This window comes from Carassius gibelio, chromosome A11, assembly GCF_023724105.1.
Source record: "Carassius gibelio isolate Cgi1373 ecotype wild population from Czech Republic chromosome A11, carGib1.2-hapl.c, whole genome shotgun sequence".
NCBI classification, from domain to species: domain Eukaryota; kingdom Metazoa; phylum Chordata; class Actinopteri; order Cypriniformes; family Cyprinidae; genus Carassius; species Carassius gibelio.
Window position 1 is genome coordinate 20,835,661 of NC_068381.1, and position 23,371 is coordinate 20,859,031.

General features: G+C 38.1%; 1 protein-coding gene and 1 pseudogene across 3 annotated transcripts; both read left to right on the top strand.

Moving 5' to 3' along the window:
• Positions 1 to 1,933: 1,933 nt before the first annotated feature.
• Positions 1,934 to 13,148, top strand: LOC128022649 (SAP domain-containing ribonucleoprotein). 3 transcript variants are annotated; one of them, XM_052610397.1, is made up of 12 exons: positions 1,934 to 2,073; positions 2,834 to 2,933; positions 3,324 to 3,350; positions 3,503 to 3,543; positions 4,617 to 4,675; positions 4,777 to 4,828; positions 5,298 to 5,371; positions 5,655 to 5,692; positions 6,362 to 6,381; positions 6,481 to 6,549; positions 6,665 to 6,751; positions 12,967 to 13,148. In XM_052610397.1, the coding sequence occupies exons 1-12, from the start codon at positions 2,041 to 2,043 to the stop codon at positions 13,003 to 13,005; spliced, it is 639 nt and encodes a 212-aa protein (XP_052466357.1). In that variant the 5' UTR covers positions 1,934 to 2,040; the 3' UTR covers positions 13,006 to 13,148. The 3 variants fall into 3 exon arrangements, with proteins under 3 accessions (XP_052466357.1, XP_052466359.1, XP_052466360.1); XM_052610399.1 differs by lacking the exon at positions 3,324 to 3,350; XM_052610400.1 differs by lacking the exon at positions 3,324 to 3,350 and having other exon boundaries at positions 3,506 to 3,543.
• Positions 13,149 to 18,458: 5,310 nt separating this feature from the next.
• On the top strand, positions 18,459 to 19,319 carry LOC128022849 (tubulin alpha-1C chain-like; annotated as a pseudogene).
• The last annotated feature ends 4,052 nt before the right edge of the window (positions 19,320 to 23,371 follow it).

Consider the following 23,371-nt stretch of genomic DNA (forward strand, 5'->3'; position numbering starts at 1 on the left):
ACTGTACTGAAACCAGACTACACCACTGATATTTTATACAGGGAATAGTCTGTCAAGGCACACGTTTCTTATTTCAACAACGCAAACAATTTCTTAAAAAGTTAGTTCACCCAAAAATGAAAATCAAGCCATAATGCATGTTGTACTGCATCAGTCAAAGAGAATTTGAATACAAAGCTAATCCATTAAAGCAGAACAAAGGCCTTCTGTAGTGAATTGATGTGTTTTGTAAGAAAAATATCTATATTCGTAAAACGTAATAATCAGTTTAATCTAGCTTGCACCCACAGTTGTAAGCAAACCAGTTCAAGGGAGTTGACGTATGAGGTCTTTCAAGGGGCTTTAAAGGGCCTTTGTTCACACCCCGGAGTTGCGTGAGACACTTTTTTTATGGATGTGCATTTTATTCAACTTCACAAGGACTGATGCAATGCAACACCCGCTGAGTGGTATCAAAATGCTTGAAAGATCAAAGAAAATTTGTATAATAACTCCAACTGGATTTGTCTGAAAGAAGAAAGTCATATACACTTCGGATGACTTCAGTGTGAGTAATTTATGGCTTAATTTTCATTTTTGAGTGAACCCTTTAACAGCTATTTTTTAATTGTTACTTTAGCTACAGAGGAAGGAGATACATACAGTGGGGATCAAAAGTTTGGGCACCCCTTGCAGAATCTGTGAAAATATGAGTAATTTTCAAAAAATAAGAGAGTTCATACAAAATGCATGTTATTTTTTATTTAGTACTGTCCTGAGTAAGAAATTGTACATAAAATGTTTTAACATATATTCCACAAGACAAAAAAAAAAAAAAAATGCTGAAATTATTAAAATAGCCCCACTCAAAAGTTTGGGAACCCTTGGTACTTAATACTGTGTTCTGTTATCTGATGATCCTCGACTGTCTTTCTGTTTTGTGATGGTTGTGCATGAGTCACTTGTTTGTTCTGAACAGTTAAACTGAGCAGCGTTCTTCAGAGAAATCTTTAAGGTCCTGCAGATTCTTCAGTTTTCCAGCATCTTTACATATTTGAACCCTTTCAAGCAGTGACTTTATGATTTTGAGATACATCTTATCACACTGAGGACATTTGAGGGACTCAAACACAAATATTTAAAAAGATTCAAACATTCACTGATGCTCCAGAAGGAAACAAGATGCATTAAGAGCTGGGGGGTGAAAACTTTTGAACACGATGAAGATGGCCAAATTTTTCTTATTTTGTTGAAATATAATTGTTTTCCATTTAGTTCTGCCCTTCGTAAGCAACAGAAGATACTTGTATGTTTCCCGGTACACAAATTAAGTACAATTTACATTGATCTTCAAATTCCAAAAGTTTTCACCCCCCAGCTCTTAATGCATCTTGTTTCCTTTAACATTTAACAATAATCATGCAATATTGTATTTATCTTTTATTATGGGTCACATAATATGCTGCCAGTTCATAGCCTGATTTGGGCCAAATGATCACTGGACTGATCGAGACTTGGACTGATCTGGGCCAAACTCCTCCCACTAACAATCAGCCTGTGATCCACTCTGTGCCATCATTACGCTTATGTCCATTTTGATAAATTACAAGTTTTGGGTTAAAACGACCGTACATCAAATTTTCTGTTGTATGTTCTTTTCATAAATAAGGCCCATTTAGTTTAAAAACAGGTTCAATTTTGCAAAGTTAATTGGTTATGAAATTCTGTGAAATAAACTTAAATGAACAAATATTTTTAGCTCAAGTGAATTCAGGGATTTTGTGGAGGTAGCTTTATTATTGTGATATTTAAAAAGCCACCGAGTTGTACTGATTGTACCGCTGCCACTGGTAGTGATTTAAGGTAGGAATTCATTTAGGATCAGTCTAAATGTGTTAAATGTATTTTTACATTTTAGAGAAATGCATATCTACAAAGAACCATCTCACATTAGGTTGTCCCAGTCTCCTGACCGACTGGTGGCGCTGCAGCGCAAAATCATCGGTGAAGACTTTAAAACCGGAATTAATCAGATTTCAAAATACAATCCTCTTCAAGAAAATGGCGGAAGTCGTGGAACTGCATAAACTCAAGGTAAAGAAACCAAGTACAAAGAACGTTTCTATGAATGTTTTTAGTATTTTTCCATTTATTTTTTTGGATCTGGTTGTAACAGCGAGCTATTCTTAGCTGTGCTAAATTTGCTTATGATGATAACCGTAATATATTTAAGTTAACGTGTCAAGGTTCATTCAGCACTTGTTTCTTTTGACTCTAGTGATCTGTGTACCTTTCGTTACTCGCTGAAAAACATCTAAGTTACCTGCTTAATTAAAAAGCATTTTAGTTCAGTCTTTCAGAGACTTCTAAAATGAGACTTTTACTTCGTTCCTTCACCACGCAGGCACTATTTTACTCTTCCAGTTTATCAACTAACGTTACATCAGTTCACTCTAAAAATAAAACTCAAGCACGTGTTCTTCTCCTACAAGTGCCTAAAAAGTGGGTTGTAACAACAAACATCTATCTAAAGCAATATAACTGCTTACTTTTTTGTCCATCGTAGTTCTTCAATACGTAATTAGCTCATAGCTGCCTTCATAAATTGCATTTTTGGGTGTAAATGTATGAATTTGTAGAGAGGCTTTAGTAAACAACTCTTTACACCACACAAAGACCTAGATGAAGATGCAAGGATTTTCATGGTACATTTAACTCAATTATTTAGAAGCAGCCATATTTGTTCCAATACCAACTTTGTGGACTAACAAAACAGGTTTCACACATCAGGTATGTGATTTCTGGTTGTGATTTAACATAGCCACTGTCATTAAAACTAATATAATCCCCACAGTTGGCTGAGCTGAAGCAGGAATGTACTGCTCGTGGGCTGGATGCCAAAGGAAATAAAGCCGATCTTATTGCCCGGCTGCAAGCCTATCTGGAAGAGCATGGTATGCATTTGCTAATACAATATTTCAGCTTTTTTATGTATTTTTCTTTAAGGTCACTTTTTTCCACCCTTAACCAGTTCTCATTACAATTGTGTTCTTTAGATATCTCAAAGATAGATGTAATACTGCACTAATCCATTTTTCTCTTAAAGAGGAGGCGTCATTTACTTGCCCACATGTTGTTTCAAACCCATATTAATTTCTTTATTTTCTGCACCACACAAAAGACAATATGTTGAAGAAAGATTGTTAGGATGAAAGCATTCTTGGTCCCCAATGACTTCCATAGAATAAAAAAACAAAAAAGATACCAATGAAGTCATTGGGGACCAAGATGGAAAAGTACCAGCAACTGTTTGATTTCTCGCATTCTTCTTTTGTATTCAACAGAAGATACTCATACAGGTTTGGAACAACGTAAGGATGAGTAAATGATGACCGAATTTGTATTTTTGGCTGATTAAAATTCCTCTAATGTGAATAAAAATCATTTTGAGCATCGTAGCAGAATAAATATTAAATTCTGAAACCATTATAATGTCTGTTTAACATTTAAAATGTGTTTTTAGAAGAAGTGAATGAAGAGGAAGTTCTGGGAGAATATGGTGAGGTAAGTTTTCCCAGATGTGATGTGTTTCCATGGGAATTTTCAGGGTAAAAGTTCAAATAGATGCACACTGAATGTAGTAGCTAGAGTGTTATTGTGTACATTTAGTCATTTCGCAGACCCTTTTATCCAAAGCGACTTAAAAATGAGGACAACAGAAGCAATCAAAATTAAGGAGAGCAATGATATGCAAGTGCTATAAGTCTCAGATAGCTTAATGCAGTACATGTAGCAAGGTTTCTTTATATATATATATAGAAATGCATTGTGTCTGTAGTCCGTAGTGCTTGACCAGTTTAAGCCTGGTATTAAGATATGTCCTGGTTGATCTGAAAGGTTTTGTTTATACATTAATGCATGTTGTTAATAACCTCAATCTGTTTTGAAAGGATCCTATTTCAGATTCTGAAAGTTCTGTTTATATTAACCCTAAACATTGCTATCCAGTTCATATGCATGTATTACTTGTATGAACAAAACTACAGTGCTTGCTTATTATGTTCAGAACATAAATTAATCTAAATATTGATAAGAAAAGTTAGATTCAAGGTTTTGAGCCCCCAATTGAGTTCTTTTTCACCATTTATAAAATAATTATCTTTTTTTTTTTTTGTATCAAGCATGTCCTGTATGGTTTTTGTTTTTTAAGTAAAAAGTCTATCAATACACACTTTATCACTCTCAAGATGTATAAAGTCATATCATACAACCGTAGTCTTTGACAAACTTCACCTATCTAGCTTTATTTTAAAGCATAACAAAAGTGCAGTCAGTGGATGATTGACAGGTGAATATATGGTCCTTTACTGTCCAGGATACAGCAAAACAAATGCAAGTGTACCTTTCAAAGCAATGTGGTCACTTGCATCTCTGACTGCCTCTATTTGTGGTTTAATTAATCTGATTACAAAACGTCTTGAACTGATCAGATCACCTGAGATGTATTTTAGTACTGTAAATGGATGCATTTTGAATGGGTGTAAACAAACAAATGTGTTTCTTGTGTCAGGTTCCAGATGGGACAACAGTCATATTGTTTGATTTGCTCAATGTAACATACTTTGCATGTGATTTAGGAGGCCTTTGCCAAAGAAGAGACCGATTCCCAGAAGCAAGAGTTTACTCCTCCTGAAGAGTATGTCATTCCCCCTTCACCTATACATCAGCATACTTTGCACATGGCATATATATATATATATATATATGTTGGTTTGTTCACTGTGCTCTTGATTTCAGGGAGACTGAGAAAAAACTGGTCAAGGTAAACCCTCCTGCTACAGTTGGTGAGGTAATGATCTTTACTCAAACCACATACAGTAGTAGTCAAATCACATGTGGCACACACAGGACAATTCTTTAGATTCTACAGCCCTTGTTCCTACTTTGCTACTATTACACTTCTGTGAAACTTTTGTGAAATCATGGCCAGGTGGCACAAAGGGGCATTTCGCACCAGTAGGGCTGAAATTCAGACATTATCGTTTGGAAACAGATATGATAATAAAAAGAGCGAAACAATAAAATGTTATTGATATTATAATGTCATTATCATATATCGCTGTCACTAATTATTTATCATAGAATATGTTATTTGACTATTGTTACAGTGAAATCACTGTGACAGCAGTGCTTTGTACAATATACTGCTGGCCTATATTTTACACTACACATTTAATAGATGTGTATTATTTATATAATTAAATCCTATGGTATATTCTTCTTTCCATAAAAGTAAAAACGTATTATTTTCATTGCAGAGGCTTCAGAAGAGAGCAGAACGCTTCAATATTCCACCAAGTGGCGACAGCAAAAAGGCAGCACGAGCAGCAAGGTTTGCTTGTTCGAGAGAAAGATTACATTTTATTTTTCTTCTTGTCATGTCATTAAAAGTCTTGAGAATTTATTTTGGTTGAAATGCAGTGTTTGGACTGGTCTATTTGAATGGCAAAAGACAAATGTACATAACTTTGTCAAAACTGATTCAAAACACTTTAAAAAAAAACGACTGTAAAATGGGAAAATATACCTTGGTATCATCTGTTAGCTATAATGCTTATATAATGCAGTAGATTATTGCATGTGTTTTTTGAGACCTTCATTGTCTGTTTTATTAGGTTTGGTCTGCAAGAACCTGAAGCTGTATCATCCAAAGGTGAGTTGACAATCTAATACAGTGCATCTCAAAACTATTTTCAAAGTTCCTTTTGTTTTCACTTCTGAAACATACAGGGTATTATTTTACTACAGTGACTTCTTGTATATAAAAAGCTCAAGTAAAAGTTGATTTCTCAATTCATGTCACCTTTAATAAAGCTGTGCAGTCTCATTAATGTTTATCAAACAACAAAATACAAAAAATAGGTCAATCACTGCTCTTGGCTGAACATTTGTGACTTTTAATCATTAAATTTTTTTGTTTTCAGTTTCTGTATATTTCTGTACCTGAATACTACCGTTAAACCTAAATGGTCTCCTTAATGAAATTCAGGTCGTGAGTTTAGTTGATATTGGTCAAATTATAATATTCAGTGATGTGATGTTCACTGTGTGGTGTAGCCTCTGGCACAGTTTAAGCTTGTACTTATTAAAACTAATAGAAAGCAAATAAGAAGCATTAATAATCATACATTTAAGCTAACATGTGCTCTGATAAATTTGAACACATTTGTTTTCATTTTACTTGTGTACTTGTGAAATAATGGAACATTAGGTCATGAATAATGCCTTTAAATGTCATGGACATTTATTGGTAAGAATGTGTATGAACCCTGTACAGTGCTTAATGAGAATTTCCATCTATTGATGCGTTTTTTTTTTTTAGGAACTTCAGCCAAAGTTAATGTGAGTAATTTGGTTGCACATTTTGATGGGGACTTAGAAATTAATATATGAAATAATTGAATCTCTGTAAAACCACTGTCATACGTGCCTCTCTTTCAGGTTGATGTTGAGGTATTAAAAAAGAGAGCAGAACGTTTTGGCTTGAATGTCTCTTCAGTTTCTAAAAAGGTACAATTTTTTTTTTTTTTTTTTTTTCATATTTCCAAACATTAGGAACTGACAATTCCTAACATTAGGAAATGAGCTATTTTAATGTTTCGTTGCCTATTTTGTGTGTTCACAGATTGAGGATGATGAAAAGCTTAAGAAGAGGAAGGAGAGATTTGGCGTTGTCACTAGTGCAGCAGCGTCTGGAGCCAATGATACAGAGGTATGAGTATGTGCTGATAACGTGGTTTTAAAAGGTTTATTAAATGTATGTGTAATGAACAGTGTTTATACATGAATAAATGCCCGTTTCATCATAAAATGATTGTCTCTTCAAGAGACTTAGATTTAACTGCTGTCCATAACTATTACTTTATATATACGCTTAAACGTTTATTACGTATATTTTCAGTAGATGTATATTACAAAGTATATTTTCTGAAGATTACCGTTTTGAGTTTTCATTTCTGAACACAGAAGCAAATTCACCACACTCATTTCAACTTCATTTATTTGTTTTGTACATTGCATTTATCCATCTATATACATTGATTTATTCTTGAAAATACAGTTACCATAGTTATTAGTAAAGTCCTATTGAACATATGTAGAGCACATCAAAAATATGTGACCCTTGACCTCAAAACCAGTCTTAAGTCGCTGGGGTATATTTGTAGCAATAGCCAAAAATACATTGTATGGGTCAAATTTATAGATTTTTCTTTATTAGTAATATACATTGCTAGGAACTTAATTTGGACAAATTATTTGGCAAATATTGTCGTAGCCTAACAAACTATACATCAATAGAAAGCTTATTTATTTAAATTACTTATATTTCAGTTTATGTATAAATCTAAATTTTGAAACATTTGCACTTAAGAATGGTTTTGTGGTACAGGGTTACATATGATAAACAGAAGCTCAAACATGCTTGCTTAACATATGAGAACCAAAGAGTTTGTTCTCTCGTCACGCAAACTAAATGAAATGGCTTATTTGGGGCAGTGCTAAATGTCTCTGGCTGAACAGTAATAACATCATCAAAACATTAAGTGTCTTTTGAGGGTTGTTATTGATTAACTGGTTAAGTAGACTTAGATTTGGTTAGTCTTTGCAAAGTTGAATATGGAAAACAGGAGGGTGCACAGACAATAGCTGATTTGTAATTTCATAATATATTTAATAACTAATGCAAAATAATGAAGTTATTAAGGTGCTACCAATATAAGTGTTTGTGTGTGTGTGTGTGTATTATATATATATATATTAGGGGTGTAACGATACGCGTATTCGTATTGAACCGTTCGGTACGAGGCTTTCGGTTCGGTACGCGGTACGCATTATGTACCGAACGGTTCGTTGGACTAATTAATTAAATTTGGAAAATAAAAAAGGTGTGAAATATAATGTTATGCGTTCAACAAGGTAGCCCAATAACCCAAACGACGTAACAGGCAATGCCCCTGACACCCCCGAAGAAAAAAAAACACCAACTTATATGTTTATGTTAGGCTACTCAGTCAGGCGCTCGCTCACTCAGTACGCGCTGAAGGCTCGGTACGGAGCCCCGCACGTCACCTGTAGGAGAGAAAAAACATCAATCCGTGGCGACGGTTTTGCAATCCGTCCCCTCAGTTTATAAACCGTGCTCATGAATTAATAAACTGTTCACTCGGTTTAACAAATCGTACCCAGGATTAACAAACCGTGCCCACGAATTCCCAGTCCGTGCGTTTAGATTGTGTAAACCGTACCCTCGGTTTTTGAATCCGTACCCACGAATTCATAATCCGTGCGCACGCTTTCGCAATCCGTTCCCTCGGATTTGAAAACTGACACGCATTTTACACTTAACAGTGAAACATGCATCTAACTCCGGCAGGTGGGGTGAGGTGGGTGGAGCTTAGTATAATAAAATCACAAAAATAAGTCTTCATGTTAAGAAAGAATTGTACACAAACATTTCCAAAACTGTCCAAAGGTTATTTAAAAATAAAGCAATTCACAAATTATTTTATGACAAATATTTTTACTGTCTTGTACTCATTTATTTAGCCTACAAATTAAAATGATAAAAAATAACTTTATTTTTATTTGTATCATTATTATATATTATTAAACAGGTTATACAACAGGTTATGCATTTTATCCAAAATAACTTACAAAAGAGGAAAAAATTACTCCAGAGTCAGTCACAATGCCAGGTTTATTGCACAATAATAATCAAGTGCTATTATAGATTATCAGCAATTGAACAAGATTTTAATGCGCATCTTTCTTATTAAATCTTTGTATTCCACCTCGTACTACACTTGATAGAGAATCACTTAAGACACTTTGCTGTAAACCTATTCCACATAATAATATTCAATAAAACTGTATGTTAACACGTAGGAGTTTGCTGCATGAATCCGTGAGTACGTTTTACAAATCCGAGGGAACGGATTGCGAAAGCGTGCGCACGGATTATGAATTCGTGGGTACGGATTCAAAAACCGAGGGTACGGTTTACAAAATCTAAGTGCACGGATTGGAAATTCGTGGGCACGGTTTGTTAATCCGTGGGCACGATTTGTTAAATCGAGTGAACAGTTTATGAATTCGTGAGTACGGTTTATAAACTGAGGGGACGGATTGCAAAACCGTCGCCACGGATTGCTTTTTTTTCTCCTACAGGTGACGTCCTGGGCTCCGTATACGGACATCACCGCAGCGAATGGTGCATTTACGTTATAGCCGCGGATATGAGACCTTACTCTGTAGTGGAAAACGCAGGTTTTAAGAACATGCTTAATGTAATTGAGCCCCATTACAATATTCCTTCACGAGCCCATTTCAGACAGACCGTAATTCCTGCTTTGTTCCAAAAAACATAAGCCCAAATAGAGAACCAATTGAGTAAAAACACACTAAATATAAAGAGTTATAGAGTTCCATATAAAAAGAGTTACATCTTTGTATTTGTTCATAACCACTACAACAATATTACATTTAATTTTTAAAAAAAAATTTATAAGGAGCTATTTTTGTTTTATACAGTATGCTGCTAAGAAAACACCATAGAAGATGGGTAAAGAATAGCTCCATCATTGTTCAATGTAAAAAAAAACACATGCTTTGTTAGTTTTAATAAATAAAACATTTTTAAAAAAATCAAGGAAATTTATCTGCCAATTTTTTCTTTTTGCTGTATCTAAAACGTACCGAACCGTACCGAACCGAACCGTGACATCAGTGTATTGAACCGAACCGAACCGTGAATTTTGTGAACCGTTACACCCCTAATATATATATATATATATATGGTCCAGTTAATAATGTTACTGGAAAAGTAAATTGCACAAGATACACACACGGACAAAATTGTTGGTTACCTTTGCATTAAAGAAGGAAAAACCCACAGTGGTCACTAAAATAACTTGAAGCTGTCAAAAGTAATAATAAAATTTAATGAAAGTTAACTAATGAAAATCAGACATTACTTTTGAATTTTGGTTCAAGCATAAAAAAACTAATAAAACTAGACTGGACAAAATGACGGTACTCTTAACTTTTTTTGTTTTATTGCACAACCTTTTGAGGTAATCACTGCAAGTGATTTTTGTAACCCAGTGAGACTACTTCACCTGTCAACGGGTATTTTGGCCCACTTCTCATGAGCGCACTGCTCCAGTTGTCTCAGGTTTGAAGGGTGCCCTCTCCAGACTGCATTTTTCAGCTTTTTCCACAGGTGTTCAATAGGATTCAGATCAGGGCTCCTAGAAGGCCACTTCAGAGTAGTCCAATATTTAGTTTTTAGCCATTCTTGTTTATTTCTAGCTGTGTTTTGGGTCATTATCCTATTGGAGGACCCTTAACCGGGGACTGAGACCAAGCTTTCTGACTCTGGGCAGCACCTTTCACTCCAGAATGCCTTGATAGTCTTGAGATTTCATTGTACCCTGCACTGATTCAAGACACCATGTGCCAGATGCAGCAAAGCAGCCCCTGAACATAACCAAGCTGTCTCAATGATTCACAGTAGGTACGGTGTTCATTTCTTTGTGTGCTTAATTTTTGCATCTGTGATCATAGAGCTAATGTGACCTCCCAAAAAGCTCCAGTTTTGTCTCATCTGTCCAAAGGACATTCTCTCAAGAAGCTTTTTAGCTTGTCCATATGCATTTTGGCAAATTCCAGTCTCGCTTTTTTGACTTGCTTTCAACAGCGGAGTCCTCTCTTCCATTTAAGTCCACTTTGGCTCAAACAGCAACTGATGGTGCGATCTGACACGGATGTCCCTTGACCTTGAAGTTCACCTTTAATCTCTGGAGGTTGTTCTGGGCTCCTTGCTTACCATCCATATTATCAGTCTCTTCAATTTGTCATCAGTTGCCCACATCCAGGGAGGGTGGCTATAGTCCCATGGACCTTAAACTTCTGAATAATATGTGCAACTAGTCACAGGAGCATCAAACTGCTTGGAAATGGTCTTATAGCCTTTACGTTTAACATGCTTGTCTATGATTTTTTTTTTAATAATCTCCTGAGACAACTCTCTCCTTGGCTTTCTGTGGTCCATGTTCCGTGTGGTACACACCATGCCACCAAACAACACAGTGACTGTTTTTTTGTCCAGGCCAGTTTCAGTAGAATTTGAGGAGCTTCTGTTGAACCACAATCCAAAAGCAATGTTTTATTTTCATTAGTTTTCAGTATTTATTTATTTTTTATTTTTTTTTATTATTACTTTTGTGTGTTTCAAGTTGTTTCAGTGACTGTTGGGTTTTCTTTGACGTAAGGGTACCAACACAGGGCTCTAGAGTGCAACCTACTTTCTCAATGGTGGAAAAGAAAACAGTTGCATCGGTGCGACCAGCCATTTGAGGGGGGAAAAAAAGTCTTAGACTCCGAAAGTCTCCCTGTGGTTCTCTTTTCAAAAATACATGCAATAGGCTCAAGCTTGCAAAGGACTGGCAAAAGTAATTCTCATAAATGTGACAAGGGGGAAATAGTAAGGAGATTTTTTTAATTATTTACTAATAAACTAGTGTTTTCTGAGTCTGTGTCACAAGGATTAAGTTGCCTGTCTCGCAATCTCATTAGACATGCCTTCCGAGAGAAATGCATCTTTAAGGATTATGATTTATAATGATTTGTTTGAAGTAGTCATTTAAAGCTTTCTGTAGATAGTGTTGGTTCATTTTTGTACTCCTGTTAAAGACGAGACGGCAGAAAGCACAATGTTTTGTTGATATTGTGAGTGCACACAAATAAAAGACCCTTTGCAGTTATGAATGATGTATTACTCTTATGAGCAAAAAGTGATCACGCTGGTGTCTCCATGTCCTGGAGTGTCTCAGCACAAACTATTGGATGGGTATAGCTCACATTTATATGGGTCTAACGTTTAAACATGCTTGAACTGTTTTATATCTATAGATTTTATTTTAGGCGAGTCGGGATGATTTGAGAAGGCCAAATTGATCAAACCTAGGCTCACTGTCTGCCGCTGGCAGCTTGGTCGTCTAAAACTTATATTTTACACACAAATGCTCCAAACGTTTTTCTAAATTAACTTTAATAATAAACCAAACAACAATCACTTTGCTATGGAAGCATATGTGTTGTAATATGCAAAATGACAATGCAATATGTAAAATGGCAATGCATTTCTGTATTTACATTTACATTTTCCAATACATTTGTGCAACGTTTGGTGCAAAATGAAAGTTAACATAATTTTAATTTGCCATTTCATAAACTAGTTTTAATATGTAAAATGAATACTACTTTGAACGCTTTATAAGTTGCTAAATTAAAATGGATTACAGAAATGATTAGATATGTGTAACATGTTCAAGCAAAAAACTGTGGCAAAATGATCATTCAAAAGTTATTTTTCTTAGTTGCATTTACACTCACAGTCAAGACACTTACGATTGAAATTTCATTCAATGACCCGCAATGAATGTAGCAAAATTCAATGTGCACATACAAATCGGCTTATGGCTTCAATATTTCACTCACACTTGTGGGCGGAGCTGAAACGCTTCTTTCATCTGATTGGTTGAATCGTTTCACCTTCAGCACGGCTCTTTCATTCTTTCAGGCTGAAGAAGAGTCAGTGCGGTGATGTCTGAAACCACCACTCACTGTTAACTTTTGAATCAGATAATATAGGGATAATATTTGAATCAGATGTTGATGGACACATAATTCATGCTGCTGTGGCCTGCAAGTGACCCCTTTAAATTATTTCTAGGTTCTAGTATTGTATGAATATTGTCCCACTGATAAATATAGTGCAAATAGTTCTGTCTAATCCACACCTACACTGTAAATCATTGCAACACCTCAAGCAAAGTTCCTGTTTATATCAGTACTGACCATATAACAATGTTGTTTCTCTCTATTTAAGCGTTCTTCTTACCCCATCCTCTCTTTCTCTTTCAGGCAAAGAGGAAACGTGCTGAGCGCTTTGGAAATGTATAAAAATGGATCTTACCCTTTTAGTATTTTTATGAATTTTTTTAAAGTGTTCTTTGCGATTCATTTTATGATTTAAGCTTGCAATCCCTGTAGTGCCATGGTTGTTTGTCTGCTATTTACATTAAAACTACCCCAATTCCTTACTAGTTTTGATTTTGTCTTTCATTCTTGATATGCTTGATGGATGAATAGCATTTGGCTTAGGTGTGTGAGGGTCCTTAAGGTATTAATATGAATCCTTCAAAACACCTGCAAAGGATTCCCGAGTCTTCAAAATGCTCTCAGCACAATCACAAGACTGTAGGAAGAACGAGACTCAGGGCTTCCATATCATCTCCATGCCACGCCGAAGTGAGGCAGTAATTAAAGCAAAAGGAGCCCCTACCAAGTATTGAGAACATGTACAGTAAACTAACATACTTTCCAGAAGGCCATCAATTCACTTTTATTTTTAATTTTGTTGGTATTACGAAGTGTTCTAATTTGAGATTGGTCGGTTTTTGTTTAATGTGAGCCAAAATCATCACAATTAAAAGAACCAAAGACTTAAACTACTTCAGTCTGTGTGCATTGAATTTATTTAATACACCAGTTTCACAAATTGAGTTGAATTACTGAAATAAACTTTTCCATGACATTTTAATTTGAGATGTATCTGTATATGCATAATATTTATATTTTTTATATTTATACTTAAAGGGTTAGTTCACCCTAAACTTTAAATTATGTAATTTAATTACTCTGTCTTGTCATCTTTGGACAAAAAATTTAGATATTTTTGATGAAATCGGAGCACTATGATCCTCTATAGACAGCAACAAAACTGAAATGTTCCCAGGTCCAGAAATGTTGTAGATAAATCGGTAAAACTAGTTTGCTAACACTCAAATGAGAGTTACTTAAGTTAGTTTTCCATTTCCTGTTGGCCTTGCTGCAGCTGATCATAGCTCCGTGTAGCGTTTTTTTTCTCTAGAATCTTTGTTACTATCACTCTCTTTTGTTTAAAGTGATAAAATATAACTTAATTCACCATATTTCTGATATTATCGAATCAGTCTTGTCAGATTAATTTTGATTGTTCATTTTTATTTAATATCCGTGAGTGCAGTGCACCTGCATTGCGTTAGCCTTTCTTTAGCCTTTTCATTCTAACCTATCGCCGTTTTCTTTTCTACTCTCCTATAGGATTAGAATCCCGCCAAATGTATTGCAGTCACAGATCGAAAAATAATAAGCAAAGATCAAATATTTAAAAACACGTGTAAAATAATAACACACAAAATAACAGTCATGGATCAAAAATAATAAGCATAAATCAAAAATGTAAACGCATTTAAAATTATATTGCACAAAACTGAAACGTGAATTCAACTTTTCCAAATCTCAAACAAAATCAGGTTTCCTGCTCATGTTACTTTTTTGTCTGCTTGTGTTTTTTTTCCCCTTTGCTCTTGTTTGAACATTCTGAGCTTGCATTTCTAAAAGTTGCAGTTTGAGTTTCATGTAAATCAGAGGAGCAGATGTCAATCTAGTACTCGCGGGCCAATGGTGACACTAAAGCCCGCCCTGATTTACATGAAACTCAGTCTTAACTGCAACTTTTAGAAAAGCAAGCGCAGAACGTGGAAACAAGAGCAAAGGGGAAAAGACCACAAGCACACACAAAAAAAATAACATGAGCAGGAAACATGATTTTGTTTGCAATTTGGAATTTTGTTTCAGTTTTGTGAGGAGAGGAGCACGATGCTGGATATCAAAAAGGGACTCTTGCTGCCTCCGAAGGGAGCTGCGGCTCTGCTGCACCGGAAGCGAGAGTCCCTCTTGCAGCTGAGTATGAGGCGCGCTTTGGTGCATCTGATGGAGGGAAGGCGACTAAAGGGAGTCAGCAGCTGTACCCCATCGGGAGGGAGATCCCTGCAGTGTTGGGAAAGTTCACTTTCTACATGAACTAGTTCAAAGTTCAATTCACAAATTTTAAAATTAACTAGTTCAGTTCATAGTTCAAACTACAAAATTTTGAACTAAGTTCACTGAGTTCACAGTTCCAAAAATGAACTAGTTCATAGTTCTTTTTTTCCATATGTTGCTGCGAGCTATTATTTTTCACAATTATTGCCACAGCCCATATAGAATCACGGACAGCAATTATTTTATCAGTTTTAACAATGAAGCTATGTGTGAGATTTCATCTTCATATCCAATTTAGAATCCTTATCCAACCAGGGTTTACATTAGCAGCATTGTTGCTTTAATGCTTTGTCTCCCATTCTCACTGACCTTGTCATAAACATCATAAAATTATTTTAAATGATCATACGCCTTCTTGCTACATGCTACTGTCGCCTCCATGGTATTTTTTTTTTTTTTTTTTTTGATGACGCGTCACGCATGCGGTGGACGGCGGTGCGACACTGGTGTGTTTTATCAGGGTTTTCGCCTGGAAGGCTCTATAGAAATCTGGCACCCTATTGAACGAAGTTAACCTGAGAGAGCGTGCCGTTCACAGACACCAGAATGAACGAGTTGACAGTAATGTTCATCAGGCATTAATACAGCACTTTCAGTTCACGTTCGGCCAAAATATGTTCAGTTCTATCGTTCAATGAACGCGTTCAGGCACAACACTGGATCCCTGGCCACCATCGTGTATGCAACATAACTCGGACGGGGGGTTCACAATGCGACCGAAGGGAGCCATGGGTCTGCTGCACCAGAAGGGAGAGCCTCGTCAGATGCTGAATAGGCAATGAGATTTGAGCCGCAGTTTTGTGCATCAGATGAAGTTCTCCTAATGCAACCGAAGTGAGCCAGCCGCTGTACCCCATCGGGAGGGAGATCCCTAGCCACCGTTGAGCATGCAACATAACTCAGATGGGGGGTTCACACTGCGACCGAAGGGAGCCTTGGGTCTGCTGCTACGAAAGAGGAGCCCTAGCCCGGTGCTGAGAAGGCAAAGAGACGCGACTGATGGAGGGACTCCCGCTGCATCTGAAGGGAGCTGCGGCTCTGCTGCACTGGAAGCGGCTCGGTCTGCTGCAGCGAAAGAGGAGCCCTATCCCGATGCTGAGAAGGCAAAGAGATGCGACTGATGGAGGGACCTCCCGCTGTATCTGAAGGGAGCTGCAGCTCTGCTGCACTGGAAGGGGGAGTCCCCCATTGCGGCTTGATGTGAGGCATGGTTTTACACCTCGGAGGGCTCTCCCAGCCTCCGTAGGGGGTCCGTGACTCTGCTGCATCGGGAGTGCTGCCCCGGAGGGGAGAGCCCTGATTGACGTTAACTGGAATACGACTGCTGGAGGGACTCTTGCTGCGTCCGAAGGGAGCTGTGGCTCTGCTGCACCAGAAAGGTGAATCCCCCTTGCGATGCAAGGCATGGTTTGATGCGTCTGATGGAGGGCTCCTGCTGCAACCGAAGGGAGCCAGTGGCTCTATTCCCCCGGGAGGGAGATCCCTGTCCGTCATTGAGCATGCAACCTAAGTCAGAGGGGGGGTTCACCCCGTGACCGAAGGGAGCCATGGGTAGGGAGCCCCATCCGATGCAGAATAGGCAAGAAGACGCGACTGATGGAGGGACTTTCACTGCATTCCGAAGGGAGCTGCAGCTCTGCTGCACCGAAGGGGAGAGTCCCCCTTTCGACTGAATAGGAGCCGTAGTTTGATGCATCAGCTGGAGGGCTCCTACGGCCACCGAAGGGAGCCAATGGCTCTGCTGCACCGGGAGGGAGATCCCCTGTCCACCACCGAGCATGCATCATACTCAGAACATCAGACTGAAGAATGAACCTGTGACTGAAGGGAGCTGATGGGTCTGCTGCACCGGGAGGGGAGCTCGGTCTGATGTGGAGTAGGCAAGAAAACGTGACTAATGGAGGTACTCTCGCTGCGTCCGAAGGGAGCTGTGGCACTGCTGCACTGGAAGGGAGAGTCCCCCTTGCGACTGTATACGAGGCGTGATTTGATGCATCGGATGGAGGGCTGTCACAATGACCGAAGGAAAACACTGCCCTGCTGCACCGGAACGGAGAGCCCTGTCTGATGATGAATAGGCGAGGAAATTGTAACGACGGTTGGAGGGCCCTTACTTTGACCAAATAAGTGATAACTGACTGCATTGGGAAGGATAGGCTTCAATTAATCAAGTAAACAACATGATTTAAAACGATGAATTTAATTTTTTTATTTTATATTGATCAGGATTTTCTGTGATTTAAAAATGTCTGATGACCAACTACCGAGGGCCTCTATCAGATTTTGTGAGAGGCCCATTTTGAGCTGCTTAAGTTGCTGCCCCGATGCGAAATAGGCCTGATTGAGTAAGATGATTAGCTAAATGAGATGCACCTGTGCTAAACTGGATGATTATCTGATCGTGCTCCTCTCGAACTTTAATAAAACCACATTTAAACAGGTTCTCCCCACTCAGTGATACACCCACTGAGAAACCTGATGAAAGTGCTCTCATTATTGGCGATTATATTGTACAGAACATGAATATAGAGACACCAGCCACCATAGTCAAATGTTTACCAGGAGCCAGAGCACCTGACATCTTGGCAAATTTAAAAGTGCTGGCTAATGCTAAACTTAAATACAGTAAGATTGTTATTACTGCCGGCGCTAACGATGTTTGACTTCGCCAGTCGGAGATAACTAAAAATAACTTTAAAGAGGTGTGTGAACTTGCAAGCATGATGTCAGACACTGTAATATGCTCTGGTGCCCTCCCTGCTTACCGTGGTGACGAGATGCATAGCAGATTGTCATCACTCAATGGCTGGATGTCTAAGTGGTGCCCGCAGAATAACATAGGTTTCATAGACAATTGGATGAGCTTTTGGGGCAGACCTGACCTGTTGAAAAGAGATGGTCTTCATCCCTCCTGGGGTGGCGGCGCTCTTCTCTCTAGAAATATGGCAAATAGTCTTAGAGTTTATACTTGACTTATTGGGGCCCAGGTCAAGAAGCAGACAAACTGGCTAAACTGACCATCTGCTAGCCGCCTCACTTCACAGAAGTCAGTTAATTCTCAACACATAGAGGCTCTTTCACCTAGATATCACACTATAGAGACTGTGTCTGTTCCCCGAACAAGAAAATACAAAAAAGTCCAAACCAAGTAAAGAGTAACAATTTACTGAGGTTCAACAAACAAAAAACAGATGCAATAAGGATAAACAAATGATAAAGCTTGGCTTATTGAATATCAGATCCCTTTCTACGAAAACACTTTTTTGTAAATAATATGATCACTGATCATAATCTAGATGTGCTCTGTTTGAGAGAAACCTGGCTAAAACCTGATGATAACATTATTTTAAATGAGTCTACCCACAAGATTACTGTTATAATCATGAGCTGCGTCCAAAAAGCAAAGGGGGAGGTGTTGCTTCCATTTAGAACAATGTTTTCAGGATTTCTCAGAGGGAAGGCTTCAAGTAGTATCACTCATTTGAAGTATGGGTGCTTCATATAACATTATCCAGAGAAACAAATGCGTCCAGATTGTCAATGCCTGCTGGGAACTTTAGTGCCTTGAGCATGGGATTCACCCGGATGGACAGATGCCCAGTGATAAGACCATTGGTGGAGGGGATGACTCCTTCAACACTTTTTTCAGTGAGACTGGAGCTGGCAAGCATGTTTACAGGTTTTTGTAGATCTAGAGCCCACTGTGATTGGTTAGTAATCGGATGATTACCAGTTTCTTATGGTTAGTACAAAAGCTTCACAGCTTTCATTCATTCCAAAATCTTCTTTTGCAGTTCAGAACAGGTTCGCATCAGAACTTACCGTCAACTTTTCCACCCTGAGCAGCTGATCACCGGAAAGGAGGATGCAGCTAACAACTACGCTCATGGCCATTACACTATTGGCAAAAAGATCATTGATCTTGTTCTTGATAAGATTCGCAAACTGGTGAGACATCCTTGTAGTTACAGTCAGCCTGCTTTCTTTCAGCATTTGTTTTAACTTAATATAAGATACAATTTAATTATTGTTTCTTTCCATTGCCCTCTTTATAGGCTGACCAGTGTACTGGACTTCAGGGCTTCTTTGTGTTCCACAGCGTTGGAGGAGGAATTGGTTCTGGTTTCACCTCTTTACTGATGGAGCGCCTTTCAGTTGATTATGGAAAGAAGTCCAAGCTTGAGTTCTCCATCTACCCGGCTCCGCAGGTGTATACTGCTGTGGTGGAGCACTACAGCTCCATTCTTACCACCCACAACACCCCCGAGCACTCAGATTGTGCTTTCATGGTTGACAGTGAGGCCATCTATGACATCTGCCGTAGAAACCTTGATATCAAGCGTATATGAGCCACATTATGAGAAAGTTCCGGCTTGTAGAAAGGGTTTCATGTTCTTGTTAACATAAAACTCATAAATTATGAAGAGTTTCTGACAGTGTCAGTATGTTATTATTCATTATTCATGCTTTTAATGTGAAACACTCATACTCTTTTTGCCACTGTTGAGAGACTGACAAACCCCCCAAGTCAGATTCACATTGAAATGCTCTCAGACAGTAGATGCAATGAGTTTGCATCCTTCTTTTCTGAAAAGATCTTCAATGTCAGGAAGGCAATTAGCACATCCTCAAGTAATTCAGGGGCCAGACAGATTAGGCCACGATATCAAAAAGATACTATGTCTGTTTTTCAAGCAATTGATAGCAAAATTCTGGAAGACATAGTGCAGCACCTAAAATCGTCAACCTGCTATCTTGACACACTTCCCCCATCTTTTTTCAAAAGTGCGCTTAACTGCTTAGAAGCATATCTTTTAGAAGTGGTGAACGCCTCACTTCTTTCTGGGACATTTACAAACTCCTTAAAAACCTCAGTTGTTAAGCCCCTCCTGAAAAAGAGCAATCTTGATAACACTATCTTGAGCAATTTTAGACCAATATCTAATATTCCTTTTATAGGCAAAAGTATAGAAAAGGTAGTTTTTAATCAGCTTGAACAAATACTTAAACTCAAATGGATACCTGGACAATTTTCAATCTGGTTTTCGACCGCATCACAGCACAGAGACTCATTAAGATAATAAATGATATTCGCTTAAATTGTGACTGGCGAAATATCGGTGCTGGTATTGCTAGATCTCAGTGCTGCGTTTGACACTGTCAATGATAATATACTACTAGAGAGACTGGAAAACTGAGTCGAGCTTTATGGGATGGTACTCAAATGGTTCAGGTCATACTTAGAAGGGAGAGGCTATTATGTGAGTCTAGGAGAGCATAAGTCTAAGTGGACGTCAATTACATGCGTAGTCCCACAAGGGTCAATTCTTGCACCACTCTTGTTTAGCCTTTATATGATCCCACTAAATCAAATAATGACAAAGAACCAAATTGCCTATCACAGCTATGCTGATGATATCCAGATTTACCTAGCCTTATCTCCAAATGACCACAGCCGCATTGACTCCCTCTGCCAATGCATTGATTAAATTAATAGCTGGATGTGCCAGAACTTTCTTCAGTTAAACAAGGTAAAAACTGAAGTCATTTCATTAGGAAACAAAGATGAAGTTTTCAAGGTGAATGCATACCTTGACTCCAGGGGTCAAACAACTAAAAATCAAGTCAGGAATCTTGGTGTGATTCTGGAGACAGACCTTAGTTTCAGTAGTCATGTCAGTGGAGTAACTAATTCAGCATACTATTATTTAAAAAACATTGCAAGAATTATCAATCAATCAATCAATCACCTTTATTTATATAGTGCTTTAAACAAAATACATTGCGCCAAAGCACTGAACAACATTCATTTGGAAAACAGTATCTCAATAATGCAAAATGATAGTTAAAGGCAGTTCATCATTGAATTCATTGATGTCATCTCTGTTCAGTTGAAATAGTGTCTGTTTTAATTTGCAATCAAGTCAACGATATCGCTGTAGATGAAGTGACCCCAACTAAGCAAGCCAGAGGCGACAGCGGCAAGGAACCGAAACTCCATCGGTGACAGAATGGAGAAAAAAACCTTGGGAGAAACCAGGCTCAGTTGGGGGGCCAGTTCTCCTCTGACCAGACGAAACCAGTAGTTCAATTCCAGGCTGCAGCAAAGTCAGATTGTGCAGAAGAATCATCTGTTTCCTGTGGTCTTGTCCTGGTGCTCCTCTGAGACAAGGTCTTTACAGGGGATCTGTATCTGGGCTCTAGTTGTCCTGGTCTCCGCTGTCTTTCAGGGCAGTAGAGGTCCTTTCTAGGTGCTGATCCACCATCTGGTCTGGATACGTACTGGATCCGGGTGACTGCAGTGACCCTCTGATCTGGACACAGACTGGATCTGGTGGCCACGGTGACCTCGGAACAAGAGAGAAACAGACAAATATTAGCGTAGATGCCATTCTTCTAATGATGTAGAAAGTACAGTGTTATGTGAAGTGTTCCGGTTCCAGTTTACCTAATTAATGCAGCCTAAAAATCCTTTAACGGATTTGGATATTAAAAGCATATTAGTATGTTATGTGTATGCCAGGTTAAAGAGATGGGTCTTTAATCTAGATTTAAACTGCAAGAGTGTGTCTGCCTCCCGAACAATGTTAGGTAGGTTATTCCAGAGTTTAGGCGCCAAATAGGAAAAGGATCTGCCGCCCGCAGTTGATTTTGATATTCTAGGTATTATCAAATTGCCTGAGTTTTGAGAACGTAGCGGACGTAGAGGAGTATAATGTAAAAGGAGCTCATTCAAATACTGAGGTGCTAAACCATTCAGGGCTTTATAAGTAATAAGCAATGTTTTAAAATCTATACGATGTTTGATAGGGAGCCAGTGCAGTGTGGACAGGACCGGGCTAATATGGTCATACTTCCTGGTTCTAGTAAGAACTCTTGCTGCTGCATTTTGGACTAGCTGTAGTTTGTTTACCAAGCGTGCAGAACAACCACCCAATAAAGCATTACAGTAGTCTAACCTTGAAGTCATAAATGCATGGATTAACTTTTCTGCATTTGACATTGAGAGCATAGGCCGTAATTTAGATATATTTTTGAGATGGAAAAATGCAGTTTTACAAATGCTAGAAACGTGGCTTTCTAAGGAAAGATTGCGATCAAGTAGCACACCTAGGTTCCTAACTGATGACGAAGAATTGACAGAGCAACCATCAAGTCTTAGACAGTGTTCTAGGTTATTACAAGTAGAGTTTTTAGGCCCTATGATTAACACCTCTGTTTTTTCTGAATTTAGCAGTAAGAAATTACTCGTCATCCAATTTTTTATATCGACTATGCATTCCATTAGTTTTTCAAATTGGTGTGTTTCACCGGGCTGCGAGGAAATATAGAGCTGCGTATCATCAGCATAACAGTGAAAGCTAACACCATGTTTCCTGATGATATCTCCCAAGGGTAACATATAAAGCGTGAAGAGTAGCGGCCCTAGAACTGAGCCTTGAGGTACTCCATACTGCACTTGTGATCGATATGATACATCTTCATTCACTGCTACGAACTGATGGCGGTCATATAAGTACGATTTAAACCATGCTAATGCACTTCCACTGATGCCAACAAAGTGTTCAAGTCTATGCAAAAGAATGTTGTGGTCAATTGTGTCAAACGCAGCACTAAGATCCAATAAAACTAATAGAGAGATACACCCACGATCAGATGATAAGAGCAGATCATTTGTAACTCTAAGGAGAGCAGTTTCTGTACTATGATACGGTCTAAATCCTGACTGGAAATCCTCACATATACCAAGAATTTGATGTTTTGTTTCCAGCCAAAATTTGGAGAACTTGTTCATGCCTTTATCACCAGCAGGATGGACTATTGTAATGGTCTCCTCACCAGACTTCCCAAAAATACAATTAGATAGTTGCGGCTCATCCAGAATGCTGCTGCCAGGATTCTGACTAGAACCAGAAAATCTGAGCATATCACACCAGTCCTCAGGTCCTTACACTTGCTTCCAGTTACATTCAGGATTGATTTTAAAGTACTTTTACTCATATATAAGTCACTAAATGAACCAAGGACCGGAATATATTGCAAATATGCTCACTGAATATAATCTTAACAGAGCAATCAGATCACTAGGATCGAGTCAGTTAGAAATACCAAGGGTTCACACAAAACAAGGGGAGTCCGTCTTTAGTTACTATGCCGCCCGCAGTTGGAATCAGCTTCCAGAAGAAATGGATGCTAAAACACTAGTCACATTTAAATCTAGACTTAAAACTCATGTTTAGATGTGCATGTATTGAATATGCACTGTGCAATGTCTGAACTGATTGCACTATATTTTCACTGTTTTTTTTTTTTTTTTTTTTTTCGTTTTAAATTCATTTTAAAGAGCCAGTAAGATGAAAATTCTAAGCTTCCTATCACTGTTTATAAGTCCTGTACAATA

Excerpts from the sequence above, each read along its gene's own strand:
- LOC128022649 (XM_052610397.1), top strand. The coding sequence starts at position 2,041 with ATGGCGGAAGTCGTGGAACTGCATAAACTCAAG. Across the intron at positions 2,074-2,833 it reads TGGAACTGCATAAACTCAAG|TTGGCTGAGCTGAAGCAGGA; the intron begins GTAAAGAAACCA and ends TAATCCCCACAG. Across the intron at positions 6,752-12,966 it reads CTGGAGCCAATGATACAGAG|GCAAAGAGGAAACGTGCTGA; the intron begins GTATGAGTATGT and ends TTTCTCTTTCAG.